The 20,572-nt window shown below is 39.6% G+C and overlaps 1 protein-coding gene across 50 annotated transcripts in view; it reads left to right on the top strand.

Moving 5' to 3' along the window:
• The window catches only part of ANK2 (ankyrin 2), a 559,765-nt gene that overhangs the window by 522,588 nt on the left and 16,605 nt on the right, over positions 1 to 20,572 (top strand). For 37 of the 50 annotated variants that reach the window (XM_075998052.1, XM_075998068.1, XM_075998071.1 and 34 more), the window contains 6 exons: positions 495 to 617; positions 2,545 to 2,577; positions 4,472 to 4,493; positions 15,656 to 15,730; positions 17,833 to 17,964; positions 19,806 to 19,949. In XM_075998052.1, coding sequence (XP_075854167.1) covers positions 495 to 617; positions 2,545 to 2,577; positions 4,472 to 4,493; positions 15,656 to 15,730; positions 17,833 to 17,964; positions 19,806 to 19,949 — 529 coding nt within the window. Of the gene's footprint in view, positions 1 to 494; positions 618 to 2,544; positions 2,578 to 4,471; positions 4,494 to 7,247; positions 13,557 to 15,655; positions 15,731 to 17,832; positions 17,965 to 19,805; positions 19,950 to 20,572 lie in introns of all 50 variants that reach the window. The other 13 variants (XM_075998032.1, XM_075998033.1, XM_075998035.1 and 10 more) reach the window with 3 other exon arrangements.

The raw sequence follows: 20,572 nt of genomic DNA, 5'->3' as shown, positions 1-20,572 counted from the left end.
AGATTCATGAAATAAAAGGGAAGTAATAGTTTTACTCTACTCTATTTTCCAGCCACTCTTCTTATTTCCTGTTTTTAAAAATTTATTTCACTGATTTAGAGGTCCTAAATCTCAGTCTTTTCAAGGTACAGACTGGTCTACATCAGTTTTTTTTTTTTTTTTAGTATTGCTTCAACAACTAATTTCCAACTTAGTTGTTGCTTCAACAACTTGCTATAAACAACTTGCAATAAAACTAATTTCCAAATTAGTTTTATTGTCCAAATAAAAACTGTACCCATTAAACAATAATTTCCTATTCCCCTCTTTTCCCAGCCCACTAACCTCTATTTTTTAGAAAGTCATTCTAAATGGTAATAGGGAGGGAGAAAAGGGAAGCCCTCTGAATTCTTACCTAGGAGTAATAAATGAATTTATTTTCTTTTTTCAAGTACCATCTAATTAAATAGTACATTTCAAATATGGGTGAAGCATGTTTGTCATTTTTGTTCAAGGTACGTGATACAACTCAGGAACCATGCGGACGACTATCATTTATGAAGGAGCCAAAATCCACGAGAGGCCTGGTGCATCAAGCTATTTGCAACCTAAACATCACCCTGCCGATTTATACAAAGGTATCGTAAAATCTGCTGTAGTACAATTCGGGCAGTGTAGGAATTGATTTTTAAAATGAATAAAAACAAAGACACCGAATGCAAGCACATATAACACTCACTTTTGATTCCCCGTTAAATTTACAATTTTCCATTTAAGTAAAGAAAAAAAGTAATTCCACCTTATTTTGCATCAAATGCATTTTGATGGGAAAAATTCTACTGATACAGATTAGACATGGAAGAGAGAAAACTTGAGTTTAAGATTTAACTTTTTGAGCTTAATTTTAAAAATAATTGGCTTTGTCTTCATTTTTGTTTTTATGAGCTCTCCTGAGACCATACTTGTTGTGCATTTGGCTCTACCAAAATATCAGAGTCCATTAGCTTTTGCTTACTACCAGTTCACATGTGGATTATGCGTTACTAAATTCAGAACCACTTCAGGATGTTTTATCTTTTTGCTAAATAATTACCTGTTCGTCTTATAACATCATTATTTTAGGCGTATAAAAATTAATCTTTCAATTTTTTTAACATGATTAATGTAAAAAATACTTCCCTGTTTCAAGGAGTATAGTTAAAACCTTGTTGAGAAGGAAAAAATTTATTAATTCTTGACTCAATGTCTACCTACAGGCATGACTTTCTTTTCAAACTTCTCCCCATGATGTTATTCCTTGAATGCTCTGATTAAATTAAAGACAACTGAATTAAGTGAATGTTGTGGATAGCTTCTTTTTCATTATTTTAAAGGGTTTTGTTTTGTTTTTTAACCAACGTCCCTTTAGAATAGGAAAATCTCGCGTGGTGATCTGTAGGTAGTCACAGCAAGTTGTCGGTGTGTATGTCACAGGTCGGGAGGGGGGTGAGCTGTAGTTGCCGAGACCTGGAGAAGAAGTAGGGATATAGGGATATATTTAAAATCCTACAGCTTGACTCCACAAAACAAAACATTTCCTATACTTCTTGTTCCCCACCACAGTTGTCAAATTGTAGATTTGCTTAATTATTCTTACAAATAGGGATCAGTCACCCAGCGAAAAGCTTATAGCATCAAGTTTGACACTGTATTAATAAATTCTTACTAAAAGACGTGAAATATTATCTATATATAAATATACATATTATTCCAAGAATTAGAATATAGCAATGGGTATATCAACCAAATTAGTTTACTCTAATTGTACTCCGATGGTGCAGAATGTATTTTGGGGTTTGTATAATAAATAGTGAGTGACTGGAGGCAGAATGCCAAATAAGAACCACAAGGAAATATGTACTGCTGTGATAGAAAATGGTGAATGAGCTTTATCTGACTTCAGTGAACTTTCAATGTGATATAAAAGAAAGCCTTTATTTTATTATTACATTTTATTTCTAAGTCAAGACATATCAGACACAGCTATTAATGTTACTACAGTCCAGGATAATTTTCTATTTAGTAATTCAAAGCAAAAAGAAAAAAATGCCAAACATTTAAGATATACTTCAGAATTTAGTAGATCTTTATTATAATAAAACTTCTAAGTATTGTCTGGGTATTAAAAGTAATTTTACCATAGGCTTATTTGTAACATTTAATATTTTCAACCAATATCTGTAATGACTAGAATATCATCATCACTATTTCTATAGACAAATGCCATCAAATCCACTAAAAGTCAAACTTTCTGACTGCTGGTGACCTGGCATCTGAAATTAGTATATTTATAATTTTGGTTCTTTGGTCTCTTGAAGGGTACATACTTTTGCATTTCAATCAATACTCGTTAAATTTTCTGTCTTCTGTAAACTGATAGTAAGAAAAAATAAGAGTGTACTGACTGTATGCTTGGCTGTTGAAGCTTGTTGGCAGAATATTTACTTCTTTTTCTTCTTCTAAATACTTTCTACCCTTCCTTCTCTCTTTTTTTTCCCATCTTGCATGGCATCTTGGGGCGGCAAGGAATCAGAGTCAGATCAAGAACAGGAGGAAGAGGTAATTTTATGACAGTGTCACTTGCTAATGGCTGTGTCATTGCTGTATCACTACTAAGAGCACATAGTTAATCCATGTTCTTAGAAGGGGTAGGCAGTTGTTCTTAGTAAATAAAGGGGCACCATTTTACTTAACCTCTCTGACTGTCTGTTTTCTCATGTCACGGACTGACTTCAGAGAATAAAGTTTCCCTGTAAATTTTTGCCATCTACCAACTACTGAAGGCTAAACCATTATCTCACCAGTTCTCAAAGGTTAGCCTAAAGATGTCTGCAGGTCAAAACTTTTTTTATAACAGTACTAAGACAGTATTTGCTTTTTTAACTCCTACATCTTCACAAGCTACAGACGAGTTTTCCAGATCTATATTACATGTGATCACATTCCATTAACTTTGACAGTTAATGGAATGTGTGCTGGTGTATTCTTGGGTTCTAGCATTTTCTCAGGTTTAGTTTGTAAAACAGATACTTATTTATACATCTTACACATCAACAAAAGTTCTTTGGGCTTCTCAGTAATTTTTAGGAGTGTAAAGGGGTCCTAAGACCAAAGAGGTGGAAAATCACTGGGACCAAAAAACTTTAGTTCATTCATTAGACTATCATAACATTATAAGGCAGAACTGTAAGAATGATGGACATTTTTATAAGGTAGGTCTTTACCAAGAGCTCCACATACCCCAACACTGATCCCTCATGACCACTTTAGGAGTTATATACCATTATATCATAGAAGAAGGAAACAAGTCTTAGAGAGATTACGTTGATGTAATAACGATTTGAATTACACCTGCTTCAATATGTAAAGCAAATATGTGTTTGTCTCCCTTATAAAGACCTGAAAATGCCCACATATTATAATATCAATGAAAAGTCATTAGAATACTTTTTATATTTACTTATTAATATGTCAGTTCCTATTTCTAAGATAGCCAAATGCAATTGTTATTAGGTATGTGTAAATGCTTTCAAATATACTAGTTTTTAAATGTTATTTTGATGCATTTGAAATACAAAAATATAAAGAAAAATATAATAAATACCTTTGTACCCACCAGATTCTCTGAACTCATCAGTTCAGAGAGTTCCCCCAAATTTACTTTTTTTTCTGATGCCTTGGCAGTGGAGCAGAGTAACAGGGTGATTATAAACTCACTGTCCTGCCACATATATCTCTGCACACAAACAACTGATGACAAGACTGAAGTCATTTTTTCCCTCAACTGTACAGTCAGTCACTCTTTGTCCCACATACTCAATTTCCTTCCTGTATTCAGTGACCCTGTGACCACAGCTGTTAGACATGATACCTGCACACATGCTTGGAATAGCAATAAAACGATGAAACCAACTTGACCGTGCTCACAAATGAATTTTTTCTATTAGATGATGATTTTCCTACTGAATAGTTTCAAAAACTAGTCCTGGCCATATCGCCAGTTTTTATTCATTTCAAGATTTGGAATGCTGGCTTGTTATTAATGATAATGAAACTACGCCTGTCGAATGTATCACCCTGGCATGCTGTTTGTCATTCTCTCCTTTTTCTCCACAAAATTGACACCTACTGTTTAATACTGACTTCACCCTTTCCTGACTTTCTCCCTAATATGTGTGTATTTCTAACATCAAACACAGCCTGGGTCATATCTTCCCAGGAATAACATGTTAGGAAGGATTTTCTGCCTATAGTGTCTAGAACAAGAGATATTTTTGTTCAAAGTTAGGATAAGAATCATGGAGACTCTCAGGGAAAACTGCAGCAAATTACTCTGCCCTTCCTGTAGCTTTTGTGTCACCCCCCATGTGTATGAAGCAGCTACTGTGCACATCAGGGGCTATGAGCCAAGATGCTATTTGTAACCATTCAATGTATGTATGTTTTCTTTCAGATCGATATGACATCAGAAAAAAGTAAGATTTTAAATAAAATTGAGTTTGTTTGAAAGCTGGCTATAATTTAAAAAAAAAAAAGCATGAATTAAAATAAAAGCTAGTTGCCATTACTAACCACTGTAATAATTATATTTTTATATTATCTGTATTAATCATTAATATATATTTATAAAAGCAGCTTGGCCAGTTCAATTACAAATATATCTAATTTGTGAGCTAATTAGCAGTAAAATGCAATGATTATTCATCTAAGCATTCACTTTCTTTTGACATCCTCGTTAACCCCGATATTGCTGTTATGCTTGTTTAAAAACCCACCCTACCGTTTTGTGCCTTTGTTAGCATAACATTGTCATCTCATTATACTTTAAGCACTGACATGACAGTATCACTTTTTATACAAAGCAACAGTGACTTCTGTGGAGAGCTCATTATTTTTGTAGGCTACACCTGCAAAAGTGATACTGTCTCATAGTTCTTAGCCGAAGCTAACTCCCCACCACACCTCCGACCCCCATCCCTGCCTCGCACCCCTTACTGTGGTGAAGTGTAACCTAACATCTTCAGGGCTGAGTTCTAACAGACATTTTTGAAAATTTTCAAAAAAAATCTAGCAGCCAAGAATGCAATATTTAAAACTTCCTGGATGAAATTACTAATCACAGCAGCATGTTATTATAGGACTGATTTTAAATAATGATGCAAATCCCAAAGCTGATCTAGTACAAAGAGAACAGTTTTTTACAGATCTTAAAAGAGCCATTGTAGAACTCCTTTCAGTTTTGTAATAGTCAATCAACATCTCTGGTCTATTGGGTGGGAACTCAAGTTGAATTTTGTTAAAGGTTTCTTGGCTTTTTATGGCCCAAACGCTCTTAGAGAAAAAAATTCTCGTTTTTAATGTTTATTGATTTTAAGATTCATGTTGATTTATTGTATTTCAGAGTAACATTCCCAATAGGAGAGAACTTAGAGCCATGTTTCATATGGTCATCTGGCCCTATACAATGGCCTGAGGGCTTTACATCGTAGCACAGTGTAACTTACAACCAAGTTATTGAACTAGATTCAATTGAGACTTAGCTTCATGTTAAATCAATATTCAGGACTGGAATGTTAGAGATTCTGGATGATTTCATTGGCTTATGTAACTAAACAAATCTGTACTGATATAACTTATTTTAATACATTTTATATACACTTGTTCACATTTTATGTCTCCTCAACAAACACAGATTCTCTCAAGAGAAGGCACTTTTGCTTATATATTATCATTGCCTTCATTGATTCCTCCTTTTTTTTAAAGTGACTTTGTTTTATTGTCCCACTTTCTTCTTCAGAACTCTGTTTATTTAAATGGCCTTTTACTTTGATCCTTGGATTTAAGCTAGAAAGAATTGATTAATCCATCCATCTGGCTAAATTGTTCAAAAAAAGAAAAGAAAAGAAAACCGTTACCATGTTGCTATAATGCAGTGGGTTCTCCCAGTTGACTCGTAGATGTCATGAATGTTTTAAAGGTTTCAAATCCAGACTCATGTTTGGTTCTGTTTTAAAGACAATCAGTAAATAATCTTCATTGGGTATAAAATCATCTCTAAAGCAGGGCTCTGCTGAAGGAACTCTTTCCTAATGTCTTTTTATGAATAAATATTAAAAGAGTTTGACTAAGTTTTCCTCCTTGCCTTTAATGGGTACAGGCCCCAACAACCTGTGCCTCAAATATACTATACTCAGCATCTCCTTGTGTGGACTTGTAGGGAAAGCAGTACACTTCACCACCGTAACGATTTACATATTTGTTCTAATTTCTTGCCATCCTCCTGCCCATGCGTTTCAGCAAGGCCGACTCCCGCAGCAGTTTTACTCACCTTTGCTTTGCATGGAAATAACTTGGCTTACATAAACTGTGCGTGTGTCCCGTGTGACTGTCTCTGATTTGGGTTGCCATGCATCACATTCTAACTTTGGACTCACATATAAGTTTAATCACAATTGTGATTGTGATTGTTCGTGTTGTTTTTCCTCCCTTTCCTTTATTTCCCTCCTTGGTCTGTCCACTATGTGTCTAAACAAGGAGGTTGCTCCAAGGAAAGGACCATGCCTCTTAGCACCAGACTGTTTGTTTCATTGTTAGGTGTGAGTTTCCCTTAGATGAAATGCCGGTTTGCAGCTGATTCAGATATATTTTATGCAATCATTGTTTATCGGCACAACTAACCGCACCAAATTCCAGATTTTTATATTATTAAAAAATGTATAGACATCATTAGATGCTATTCTGAGTTTGCTACTGCTGGCTTTCTCCTAGAGGAAATCAACTTTCTGCAATTTCTAATGCTTTTTTCTTATGATTTTCCCATGGTTGGTTGTTTTTTTTTTTTTCAACATTGATCTGTAACATCTGAACAATCTTGAGATACCTCGGTGTAATTTCACTGCGTTCTTTCTTTGTTTTGATTTGTGGTGGTTTTTTTTTGTGTGTGTGCGTCTTGATTCTTTGTTATAGCTTTGTTGTTTGTGTGGTTGTGCTACAAGTGAGAAAATTAAGCAAGTTATTTCCTGCTCATTTTTCCTTTTCAGTTTTTTTTTTCCGTTAGCCTTGCTTTGCTCTTGTGCCCTGAAGCCTTGTGGATCCACCATTCCCAGCCCATTCTGTTGCCCCTCCCACCACGACAGGAAAAGAGGCTGTGTCGTTTCAGTCCTGATTACATTTGCCAATATCTTTTTTGATTTCCGTTTTACTTTCAATGTTTTTCATTCACATCAAAGATGATGAGACAGAATCTACAGAAACATCTGTCCTGAAAAGTCACCTGGTTAATGAAGTTCCTGTCCTAGCAAGTCCGGACTTGCTCTCGGAAGTTTCTGAGATGAAACAAGATTTGATCAAAATGACCGCCATCTTGACCACAGATGTGGCAGATAAGGCAGGTTCCATTAAGGTCAAGGAGCTGGCGAAGGCTGCTGAGGAAGAGCCAGGAGAGCCTTTTGAGATCGTTGAGAGAGTTAAAGAGGACTTAGAGAAGGTGAATGAAATCCTGAGGAGTGGAACCTGCACGAGGGATGAAGGCAGGGCCCAGCACTCGCGCTCTGAGAGAGAATTAGTGGAGGAGGAATGGGTCATTGTCAGTGATGAGGAGATAGCCGAGGCTAAGCAGAAAGCACCTTTAGAGATCATCGAATACCCATGCGTAGAAGTTAGGGTAGAGAAAGAGACCAGAGTCACAGCAGAGACAGACTCAACAGGGCTAGTGAACTACCTTACTGAGGATCTGAATTCCTACGTGCCTCTTCACGAAAAGCAGCCACAGAAGGTTCGAGACTCGGCAGGGGGGAAGCGGGAGGCTCCGGCCGTTGGCAGGAGCTCTGAAAACAAAGGGAAAGATCTCCCCCCAGATGAGACACAGGGTTCACAGAAACAACTCAAACCAAGCTTAGGAATAAAGAAGCCGGTAAGAAGGAAATTAAAAGAAAAGCAGAAACAAAAGGAGGAAAATGCCCAAGCAAATGCAGAAAAACCAGAACTTAAAAAATGTAGTTCAGAGGAGTCATTAGATGAAGACACAGGTTTAGCCCCCGAACCTCTTCCCACCGCGAAGGCCACGTCTCCTTTGATAGAAGAAACTCCCATTGGTTCCATAAAGGACAAAGTAAAGGCCCTTCAGAAGAAAGTGGAAGATGAACAGAAAGGACGGAGCAAGTTGCCCGTCAGAGTCAAAGGCAAAGAGGACGCGCCCAAAAAGGCCACCCCCAGGACCCACCCGCCGGCATCGCCCTCCCTGAAGTCAGCGTCGCCCTCCTCTAAGGCAGAAAGACACACTTCCCTTTCCTCCTCTGCAAAATCTGAAAGGCACCCCCCAGTATCGCCATCCAGCAAAACTGAGAGGCACTCCCCCGTGTCACCCTCTCCAAAAGCTGAGAGACATTCGCCTGTGTCATCGTCGAGTAAGACTGAGAAACACTCACCTGTATCACCCTCGACAAAAACTGAAAGACACTCCCCTGTGTCATCTACAAAAACAGAGAGACACCCCCCTGTTTCCCCCTCAGGCAAAACAGACAAACGCCCCCCTGTGTCACCCTCTGGGCGAACAGAGAAACATCCACCGGTATCACCTGGGAGGACAGAAAAACGCTTGCCTGTGTCACCTTCTGGAAGAACAGAAAAACACCCGCCTGTAGCAACCGCTGGGAAAACCGAGAAGCACCTGCCTGTGTCACCATCTGGGAAAACCGAGAAGCACTTGCCTGTGTCACCATCTGGGAAAACAGAGAAGCACCTGCCTGTGTCACCCTCTGGGAAAACAGAGAAGCACCCCCCTGTATCCCCCACCTCAAAAACAGAAAGAATCGAGGAAACCATGTCTGTTCGGGAGCTGATGAAAGCTTTCCAGTCAGGGCAGGACCCATCCAAACACAAAACTGGACTCTTCGAGCACAAATCGGCAAAGCCAAAGCAGCCACAAGAAAAGGGGAAAGTTCGAGTCGAAAAAGAAAGGGGGCAGGTGGCAACCCAAAAAGAAACACAGAAAACAGACAGTCAGACAATCAAACGAAGTCAGAGATTCGTGGTAACGGGAGCTCCAGAATCCAAGAGAGGGTTCCGTGCTCCTTCCATCGGGTTAAAGAGAGAAGATGCAGCTGGAGAAAAGGAGAAATTGCTCAGCCACAAAATACCTGACCCTGTTCAGCCAGCACCTGAGGAAAAAAGCCACAGAGAGGGCGAAATGCCCAAAGAGAAGATGGCGGATGAGCAGGGCGACATGGATCTCCAGATCAGCCCTGACAGGAAGACCTCCACTGACTTCTCTGATGTCATCAAGCAGGAGTTGGAGGACAATGACAAATACCAACAATTCCGCCTGAGCGAGGAGACCGAAAAGGCACAGCTTCACTTAGACCAAGTTCTCACCAGTCCTTTCAACACCACATTTCCGCTGGATTACATGAAGGACGAGTTCCTTCCCGCCCTGTCTTTGCAGAGCGGCGCTCTGGACGGCAGTTTGGAAAGTCTGAAGCAGGAAGGGGTCGCAGGCTCTCCCTGCGGCAGCCTGATGGAGGGGACCCCTCAGATTAGTTCCGAAGAAAGCTATAAGCACGAGGGCCTAGCCGAGACCCCCGAGACAAGCCCAGAAAGCCTTTCTTTCTCCCCCAAGAAGAGTGAGGAGCAAATTGTGGAAACAAAGGAAACCACCAAGTTAGAGGCTCTGACAGAAATCCATTCAGAAAAAGAACCTCCCACAACCAAAGACGTTCCTGAGGGTTCTGAGGAGCAGGGCGCTGCAGTCACTGAGGGCTCAGAGCCCTCCCCTGACGGTTTGCAGAAAGAGAGTGCTCCAGACCCTTCCACAGACACATGCCCCAAACCAGAAGGCGATTGCCCTGGTAGCTCTAGCATGTCACTAGCAAAGGAAGTCCCCAAGGCATCAACTGGGGAAGCCATCTGTGATGAAGGTCAGTCTGCATGTGGTAGTTCAGCCCACAAGACACAAACTGTTAGTGCAGCTCAGGAACCCACAACCCCCTCGAATGAGACAAAGGCCTCCCCCCTGCCTGATGCTTCCGTAAAGACAGACACAGGTGCAGAATCAAAGCCTCAGGGAGCCATTAGAAGTCCCCAAGGGTTAGAACTTGCACTCCCGAGTCGAGACAGTGAAGTCCTCAGCCCTGTGGCTGACGAATCCTTAGCAGTAAGCCACAAAGACTCTCTGGAAGCCAGCCCTGTGCTAGAAGACAACTCTTCACACAAAACTCCAGATTCTCTGGAACCAAGTCCCCTGAAGGAATCCCCCTGTCGTGACTCTCTTGAAAGCAGCCCTGTTGAACCAAAGATGAAGGCTGGAATTCTCCCAAGTCACTTTCCTCTTCCCACAGCTGTTGCCAAAACAGAACTTTTTACGGAAATGGCCTCCATGCGGTCCCGGCTACTCCGGGACCCTGACGGCAGTGCTGAGGATGACAGTCTTGAGCAGACGTCACTCATGGAGAGCTCGGGGAAGAGCCCCCTTTCTCCTGACACCCCCAGCTCTGAAGAAGTTAGCTACGAGGTCACACCCAAAGCCACAGATGCCAGCATGCCAAAACCAGCTGTGATTCATGAGTGTGCAGAGGAGGATGATTCAGAAAATGGGGAGAAAAAGAGGTTCACTCCTGAAGAGGAAATGTTTAAAATGGTCACCAAAATCAAAATGTTCGATGAACTGGAACAAGAAGCAAAGCAGAAAAGGGACTACAAAAGAGAACCTAAACAAGAAGAGTCTTCATCCTCTGACCCAGATGCTGATTGTTCAGCAGATGTAGATGAACCAAAACCTGTGGGGAGAGTGGAGGGTGAAGGTGATGTCCCTATCTTGGTGACTTCAGAGAACAGAAAGGCTTCTTCCTCCTCAGAAAGTGAACCTGAATTGACACAGCTGAAAAAAGGTTCTGACTCGGGCCTTTTGTCAGAACCAGTTATTCGAGTGCAGCCTCCTTCTCCACTTCCATCCTGCATGGACTCCAATTCTAGCCCAGAAGAAGTACAGTTCCAGCCTATAGTTTCCAAACAATATACTTTCAAGGTGAATGAAGATACTGGGGAAGAAACAGGTAAATCAGAAGAAGACAAAGACTGTGAATCCCACCTAGCTGAAGACAGTCATACTGCTCTCACTGGGGGCGCAGATAGATCTGATGAGGATCTAAACAGGGACACTGATCAGCCAAAAATTTGTGACGGTCATGGATGTGAGGCCACGAGTCCTAGTGGCTCAACCCCTCCTTTCTCTTCAGGCCTCCAGAGTTCACCTGGTGATGATGTTAATGAACAGCTAGTCACTCATAAAGAACCATTAGCTCCCCAAAACACACAGAAAGAAGACACAGAAGGAGAAGAGCTCGGTGTTTCTAGAGTGGAATCTCCACAAGTAGATTGCCCCAGTGAAAGCTCTTCATCTCTGTCCTCTTTGCCTCATTGTCCAGTATCTGAAGGAAAAGAATTAGATGAAGGCATAGCCTCCACCTCTCCTACTACAAAAATGGAGGTTACAAAAACTGATGAAACACTTGAGAGCTTGCCAAAAGACTGCTCCATGCAGGATTCATCTGTTACTACTCAAACAGATCGATTTTCCATGGATGTTCCCGTGTCTGACCTACCTGAGACTGATGAAATCTATGGCCCTCAAATCACAAGCCCTTATGAAAATGTTCCTTCCCAATCTTTTTTCTCTAGTGAAGAAAGCAAAACTCAAACAGATGCAAACCACACCACAGGTTTTCAGTCTTCTGAAGTGCATTCTGTCACCAGCACATCCTCTGTCGAAAATGTAGTAATGGCAACCTCATCTAGTGGAACTGTTTCAGGCAAAGAATCTAATTTTGAAGGCCAGAACATGAACATAGAATCCAAACAAGATAGTACCTTATGGAAAATGCAATCAGATATAGCCCCTTCATCTTCAGAGCCCACCATGCCAAATATACCCGCAGTTGTTGGTGAACAAATAAGCAAAGTCATCATCACAAAAACTGATGTGGATTCTGATTCCTGGAGTGAAATTCGTGAAGATGATGAAGCTTTTGAGGCTCGAGTGAAAGAGGAGGAACAAAAGATATTTGGTTTGATGGTAGACAGACAATCACAGGGTACCACCCCTGACACCACTCCCGCTAGGACCCCAACTGAAGAGGGGACCCCAACAAGTGAACAAAATCCATTTCTCTTTCAGGAAGGAAAATTATTTGAGATGACTCGAAGCGGTGCCATCGATATGACCAAAAGGTCTTACGCAGATGAAAGTTTCCACTTTTTCCAAATTGGTCAAGAATCCGGGGAAGAGATTCCCTCCGAAGACATGAAAGACGGGACTACTGGGGCAGAGCCTCCACAGCCGGAGACATCAGCTGAGTCACTAGCACTTTCAGAATCAAAAGAAACAGTGGATGATGAAGCAGAGTTACTTCCAGATGACCTGAGTGAGGAAGTAGAGGAAATATCTGCTTCAGATGCTCAACTTAACTCCCAGTTGGGAATTTCAGCCTCCATGGAGGAAACATCAACAAAAGAGCCCATTTTTGTAGGGGCTGAGGACCTTCCTACCACGCAAGTGGGTGATACAGTTCCTCTGTCTGTTGTGAAGGAGACATCTTGCCCCGATTCCCCTGAACCGGTTGTAAAAGTCCAGTTGGATTTTTCCACAGTCACCAGGTCTGTATATTCAGATAGGGATGAGGATTCTCCCGACTCTTCCCCAGAGGAACAGAAATCAGTGATTGAAATCCCTACTGCACCCATGGAGAACGTGCCTTCTACCGAAAGCAAATCCAAAATTCCCGTAAAGACTATACCCACTTCAGCCCCAGCACCTCCATCTGCAGAATATGAGAGTTCACTTTCTGAAGATCTATCCAGTCTGGATGAGGAAAGTAAAGAGGATGAAGCAAAACCAAAGTCCAAAATCCCCATCAAAGCACCCGTCCAAAGAGTAGAGCAGCAGCTTTCACACCTAGAGTCGTCTCTCCAGGAGACAATGGCTCCTCAGGGACAGGACATGACGAGCAGAGCACCAGATAATAGAAGCCAATCTGAATCTGATGCTAGTTCTTTGGACTCAAAACCCAAATTCCCAGTAAAAACCAGAAGTTACACTGAGACAGAGACAGAGAGCTGCCTGGGGGAAGAGGAGTTTGAGTTAGAATCCGAAGAAGGGGCCACAAGACCAAAGATATTTGCATCCCGATTGCCAGTTAAGAGCAGAAGCACCACATCTTCCTGCAGGGGGAGCATGAGTCCCACAAAGGAAAGTAAGGAACATTTCTTTGACCTATACAGAAACTCCATAGAATTCTTTGAGGAGATTAGTGATGAGGCTTCCAAGTTAGTGGATAGACTTACACAATCAGAAAGGGAACAGGAGTTAGTTTCAGATGATGAAAGTAGTAGTGCCCTGGAAGTTTCAGTAATTGAAAATCTGCCACCTGTTGAGACCGAGCACTCAGTTCCTGAGGACATCTTTGACACACGGCCCATTTGGGATGAGTCCATTGAGACTCTGATTGAGCGCATCCCTGATGACAATGGCCATGACCATGCTGAAGGTATTTGCCAGCCACTGGGATTCCCTGTGCTACGCATGTCATAAATTTGATATAGTTTTTTTTTTTTTTGTATGATTGTTTTATTTGGTGGTTTGTGTCTCATTTTCTTTAAGCTTTCTGTAGTGGTTAATGTGTTTGTGTAAGCCCTTTGTGTTTTGTGCTTTCTCTGTATACTCTTGTCTATGAAAACAATCTCAAGATTGAGTAATGAGAATGCTTATGGAAAACATAAACATAATGATCAGGCAACAGCGACCTTGCCTTTTCTTTAGTCTCTGCACGTTAAGGCCATGCAAGCTTGAGTTTTGTTGTTCTGAAGTCCCAGGCTTAGCCTCAAATCAAGAACTTTTGCTTTTGTACATGAATATATTGATTTTTGTTTCGTAGTATGAGGACTCATTGCTTTTTCTTCTTACCTTTGGGTACTTTAAATAATTTGTACTTACAATTTTGTAATCATTAGGAAAGCATTTGCTTAAGAAGATTTTCAATATCATGAAATTCTAATTGTTGTGGATCTGTTTTTGATTCAGAAAGGTTGGATTTCAGATACCATTGGTAAACACTTTAAGCAAACAAACCTAAGGTAAAAATATGCTTTTCATTTATTTGGTAGATGAATGACACATGTACTCCAATTAGATGCAGCAGACAACAAAAACTCAAACTTTGCACGATTTAAGTTGAATGTGAAGGGATGATGGCTCCTTGAATTATAAAAGAGGAAACCATAGATGGCTTTGAAAAGTAGCCTCTGGTCTTCCAATATCTCTACAATGAAGACTATTATTCTTAATGTGGGTTATATAAAATTTTGGGATACCAAGGTCTAAAATGCTGCCCATCCATCAACAGGAGTTAAAAATGAATGGAAAAATTATAGTTTGTCAGAATGAGTAATATATGAGCTTACTTGGTAAGAAGGCAGAAATCTTGCCCAAAAGACATACTGATACAATGTACACATACAGATACAAGCACATTTATCCTCTCTTCTTCCATGGTCACCAAGACCAAGACGAATGTAGTTTCTGGCTACACTGGATAAATCCAGGATGGTGGGATCAACCTATGATCAAGATCTCTTGCAAATCTCCAATGTGATTTCTTTTTTCTTTAGACAGAGTCTTGCTCTGTTGCCCTGGCTTGAGTGCAATGCCATCATCATAGCTCATTGTAACCTCGAACTCCTAGCTCAAGGGATCTTCCTGCCTCAGCCTCCCAAGTAGCTGGGACTACAGGCATGTGCTACCATGCCCAGCTAATTTTTCTAATTTTAACCCTTTGCACTTGCTTGCTTTTTTCTCGATTCCTTTATTCTACTTGGGATTTAATTTTTTAAATACCCTAGATTTCACAAAGCGTGGCAGTAGAATAAAAAACTGGAGTTTCTTTTCATACAAACTAATTTATTTGGATTTTTTTATATTTCAAATTACTGATACATTTAAAGAGTAATTTTAATCTCTATAATTTTTGCTAACTGTGTTGAGTCACAATCGACATCCGAGTGCAAAGGGTTAATAGAGATGGGGTCTCGTTCTTGCTCAGGCTGGTTTTGAACTCCTGAGCTCCAGTGATTCTCCTGCCTCGGCCTCCCAGAGTGCTAGGATTATAGGTGTGAGCCACCAGGCCCGGTCCGATGTGATTTCTTTCAGACATGACCTAGAAGTGATTTATACCTCCATAGGCAATGCTAAGAGGTCCTACCCATTACTCTACTTCTGTGTCCCATTTATGATTTCTCTGGTGCTTTATGAACAGGGTGGCTGTTTTCTGGTGGGCAGTATTCTCTCAGATAATTTAAAAGACAGAGTCCTAACATTACTAGAAATCAGCAACTTATATAATTATGTCCAATATCTAGTCTTGATTAAAGAGATATGGAAGCAGATGGTTTTCATGATTCATATTTATTCCGCATTCCACCCCAGAAATCAGACAAACACGCAACCTTAATCTGATCTAAACTGTAATGGCTAATTTGTGCTACTATCAAATACTTGGACAAGTGATTTCCCTTCTTTGGATGAATCTGGACTGTGGTTCCTCTCCTGTCATAGACAACCTTTGGCCATTCTGTTTTTGACCTTCTGTAGATGCACAGGATGAGCAGGAACGGATCGAGGAGAGGCTGGCTTATATTGCTGATCACCTTGGCTTCAGCTGGACAGGTAAAATGAGCGCGGCCCAGTTTCTCAACAAAACTGGCATAGATGCATCAGCCAAGCGTCATAAACGACGAAAACCATCTTTCCCCCTCTTTGTTTGAGGGAGAACATGTGCAACAATGAAAAGAATAATAAACTAAGACCTAGATCATCCAGGCTTTGCATTAGCTAATGGTATATAGCATAGGGCAGACATTTTATCGGCTCTTTCATTGTTATTTAGAATAATAGAACTTTAGATTTGAAGATTTTGGGGAATACACCAACCTTCATCACCCTCCTCTGGCAGTTTGGATATCTAAATTTGGGGGAGATTATTGTGTTTCAAAACCATTATTAGGTGTAATTTTCATAACATTTAATTTGAGATTGAACTAAGGCTCCTTCTTTTAGATACCTTTTGTCAGATATCTTCATAATAAACAACATTCGCATTTGCTATATGTTGAAACACACATAAATGGATTGTTTCACTAATTTTTGAGAAATGGAAGTGTTTAAGTATAGAAATTATATGTTAAATAATTTATTAAGGGAAAATGAATTCTAAATTCAATCTGGTTTATTTACAAATCATGATTTGTAGGCTTTAAAAACTATACACATTCATCTACCTGTGACTTAACCATATTAAACACGATTGTCAGTCTGGCTTTCTATTTTTGTTTTTTAAGTTTTTTTTTTCTATCACTTGTGACTGACTACTTCATTGAGACAAACAGTATAAGGTAATATCCTTCTCCTTTTAATTTCTTAAAGATTTGATGATGAATAAGAGTCTATAATACTCTTAAAGATAATTGATAATTTAGAATAAATGACTAGAATCAGGAGGAACAGCTATTGTGTCCCTTTTAATAATTTTAAAGTAATTGTTACGTATTTATCAGACTTATTTAATTGAGGGATTTAGGGGATGGAATGATATAAAAATATTCCTGATTGTATTATTAGATAAGTGACATTCAGAATTATTATTTTATTCCTTAAATGTCTATGTATCCATACACACATATTAAATGTAATATGTATATATTTGGTGAAAATTCGAGCCCTACAACCATATAGAACGATAAAAAATGAGAAGTAAATATATCCCTCATACCTACGCCTGCTCTTCTAGCTCCATACTTCGAGGGTAACTGCTAACATTATCTCATGTATTTAAAAATATATATAATACCTTTATATATGCCTATTATTGAAAAGTAAGCAAAATTTTACTTAATATTCCTCATAAATATTCTATCAGGACAGACATGCCTATTTAATTCTTTTAAGGGGCTATTTAATTCTACTGTATGGAAGTTCCATAATCTTATCTAATGGCCTTTGTTGCTGGATTTTAGGTTGTTTCCTGTTAATGATAGTAAATAACCTTGTGCACTGGTATATTTTTGCAAGTATATATACAGGGCATATTCTTAAAAGTAGAATTGCTGGGTAGAAGACATATATTTTTAATTTTGAAAGATATTTTCAAATTGCCCTCCAAGAGGTCATCTGCTTTACCCACCCATATATACCTCATAACACATATGCATCTATATGGAATATTAATGATAGAATTTAAAGGAAAACTTTGTGGCTTCTTCCCTACATCACTGAATGCTTCCTAGACCTTTTATTCACATGCCATCAAATCAGAGAAAGGAGTTTATCCAACCAAAAACTCAGAAACAGGATTTATAGTACTTAAAACGTCACCTATGAAATTAAAAGAGAGAAATGTTTTTTCTCCTGTTTTCAGTTATTTGTTTGCCATTCATCTTGGTTAAGAGTATAAGCAAGTATTAAAGGTCTCATTTGCATTTTGGAATTAAATGGGTCTGAATTATATATATTTTAATATCACTGCCTCACACTTAATATTTTCACTATGAAAATATTTTCACTATACCCTGTTTTATTGGAAAAATCCACAATTAATACTAGAAGAACAAAAGCATATGTGAGTTACTTCTGATATGTAGAAATATAATAAAAGAACCCAAATACTCACCCCCCCAATATAAAGAACACATCATTTACAAAAGCACAAAGCGAGGTGTAGGAATTCAAAGCTCGAAGTTAATATGTTAACAAAGTAATATTTTTTCTTTTAGAATTAGCAAGAGAACTGGATTTCACCGAGGAACAAATTCACCAAATTCGAATTGAGAATCCCAACTCCCTTCAAGACCAGAGTCACGCACTTTTGAAGTACTGGCTAGAAAGGGACGGGAAACACGCTACGGGTAGGTGGGGACTGCATGCGTGCCTGGCTAACGGGGGGACCACTTGCTCAGCAACTCCATCTTGCAAATTCAGTGAAGTAATGAAACAACAAATGCCATTGCTCTGGAGTACAACGGGTCCTCAAATAACGTCATTGTGTTCAATATCATTTTATTGATGAGTAAAGAAATAAAATTCCCTGTAAGGCCACTTGCATGTCTTCCCCAGGTCTGCATGGGTTTTTTCCAAGTTCTCTGGTTTCCTTCCACATCCCAAAGGTGTGCACATGAGATGAACTGGCATGTCTGCATTGTCCCAGTCTGAGGGTGTGTGTGTGTGTGTGTGTGTGTGTGTGTGTGTGTATGTGTGTGTGTTTGTGTGTTTGCGCCCTGCTATGGGATAGTGTCCTGTCCAAAATGGCTTCTCAGTTTGTGCCCCGAGCTGCTGGGATATTCTTTAGCCACCTGTGACCCTGAAATGGAATAAGCAGGTTGGAAAAGGAATGAATGAATGAGTATGCATTATTGTCAAATACAAATTCATGAAGTATCTGATAATCATACGAACGCATGACAATGAAAGGTGCAGTATAAAAGCACTGGGTGAGCTTGTGCTGTTTGGGATTGTTTTTGAACTGGGTGGCGGGAGGGGGCGCTACTTACAGTGTTCACTTTGAAACATTTTTTCCCTGATCGAACTCACCCCCACTCTGATTGCTGTCACTCACTGATTCACTAAAACTTGGGTACATAGTTACCTTAGTTATTTTCATCGATCTTTATTAAATGTACATATAGGTCACTTTTATTTTAATATTTAACATTAGAAGTATTTTGGATCTTTATTTAGAAGATTATGTTTTTGTGACTGGAAATATGTCATAGGACCTTAATTTTCATTTATATCAATTAGCTGATGGCAAAATTGGTTTCATTGTGCATTATTTTGCTTAGAATCACAGTTTCCAAGAACTTCTCCACAACGTTAAGAGAAAACTTACTGAACTACTATAAGCAAATGAGAACAAGCTATTGCCATTTCTAAAATATACCTGTTGCATAAAAAAATCCTTGCACTGCATGCCTGTGAACAATGGTAACTAGTGGTAAATAGTATCAGCACTGGCTTCTAACAGGAGTGTTATTCAAGTCCTAATATTTTCTAAATATTGATAAGAGGACACAATTGCTTTAATTAGCATTGTTTTATTGGTAGTGTGTTACCTTCAGTTCCTGCTTCCTTTATTCCTAAAAAACCTAAGTGGGGGAAAAAATGTCAACTAGATATTCTATGCAGTAATTTATATGATATACTCTGATCACATCAGATAAAATGGGGAGAGATATAGCCCCGAGCTTCTCCTCATCCCTCAGCCGGTCTCAATTTGTCACTTCTCATGATATCTCCTTGAAACTGGGAACCTCTCTCTGTATCCAGCCTACATGTATCATTTATTCTCTAAGTAATATTGTTAAATTTAGCATATAAAAATAGAGGGGAGCCCAGTTAAAGTTTCAGATAGTCGACAAATACATTTTTAGTATAAGTATGTCTGTGCAATATTTGGGACATGCTTGTTCTAAAAAAGTATTTGTTTTTTTAATCTGAAATTCAGGCATGACTGGGCATGCTGTGTGTTATCTGGCAACTTTATTTTTAGGGCTGGCTTGTGTCCACCAGATGTCTCCTTTTACTGTGCATATCTTTTTTTGTCTGTCTGCGTATTTTTTACAAAGACCCTTAATTAGGTTTTTGTTGTTGCCTGTACAAATATCAAAAAGTTAGTAAGGTGACTAAATGAAAGAGACTTTAAAAAGGGTACCTCTCAGATGTAATAAATGCTTCTTCTCCAATGTCTCAGATACCAGCCTCATTGAATGTCTCACCAAGATCAACCGAATGGATATTGTTCATCTCATGGAGACCAGCATGGAGCCTCTCCAGGAACGCATCAGTCACAGCTATGCAGAAATTGAACAGACCATTACACTGGATCATAGCGAAGGTCAAAGTGTGTGTGTGTGTGTGTGTGTGTGTGTGTGTGTGTGTGTGTGTGTGTGTGTGTGTAGTTAGTTCAGGCACTGGACTTGCTATATATATCTCTGGGTTTGGAAGATAGACCATGGGCTTTGGTGATCATGCATTCTTTTCCTTGCTACCCTGAGACTTCCCTGCCCATTTTGTTGGTGCCTGGCCAACCCCCTACCGCTCAGTCTTTGCTATTTCTCCATCAACCTGGGTGATCCATCCAATTCCATTTCCTCACTTTCGTGATGGTCACTCTTATGCTAGTGTTTTTTACTCGGCTTTCACCACCCATTCCTATCCTCACAAGCAATGCTGTATCATTGCCAGTGACTGTACTGCCTCCAAGTGCTAACTTGAAGCATTGCACTTACTTCCTTTTCTGCTTCTACACCAACACTCCTTCGAACCCACTGGGACCTCCAGCCATCTTTTCCACGTTTAAGTTTCTCTAACCCACTGTCATTCCCTTGCAGCTCAGTCACTCTCTGTCTCTGTTTCTCATCTCTATTACACGTGTTCTCTTTTTCCTTCAAACTTCCAACATTATCACCCCTCCTTATTTATTCACAGCTGAGGACCAAGCTTCATGTTTCTTAGAAA

Source organism: Microcebus murinus, chromosome 27 (assembly GCF_040939455.1).
Source record: "Microcebus murinus isolate Inina chromosome 27, M.murinus_Inina_mat1.0, whole genome shotgun sequence".
Lineage (NCBI taxonomy): Eukaryota > Metazoa > Chordata > Mammalia > Primates > Cheirogaleidae > Microcebus > Microcebus murinus.
This window is presented reverse-complemented; position numbering and strand designations above follow the sequence as displayed.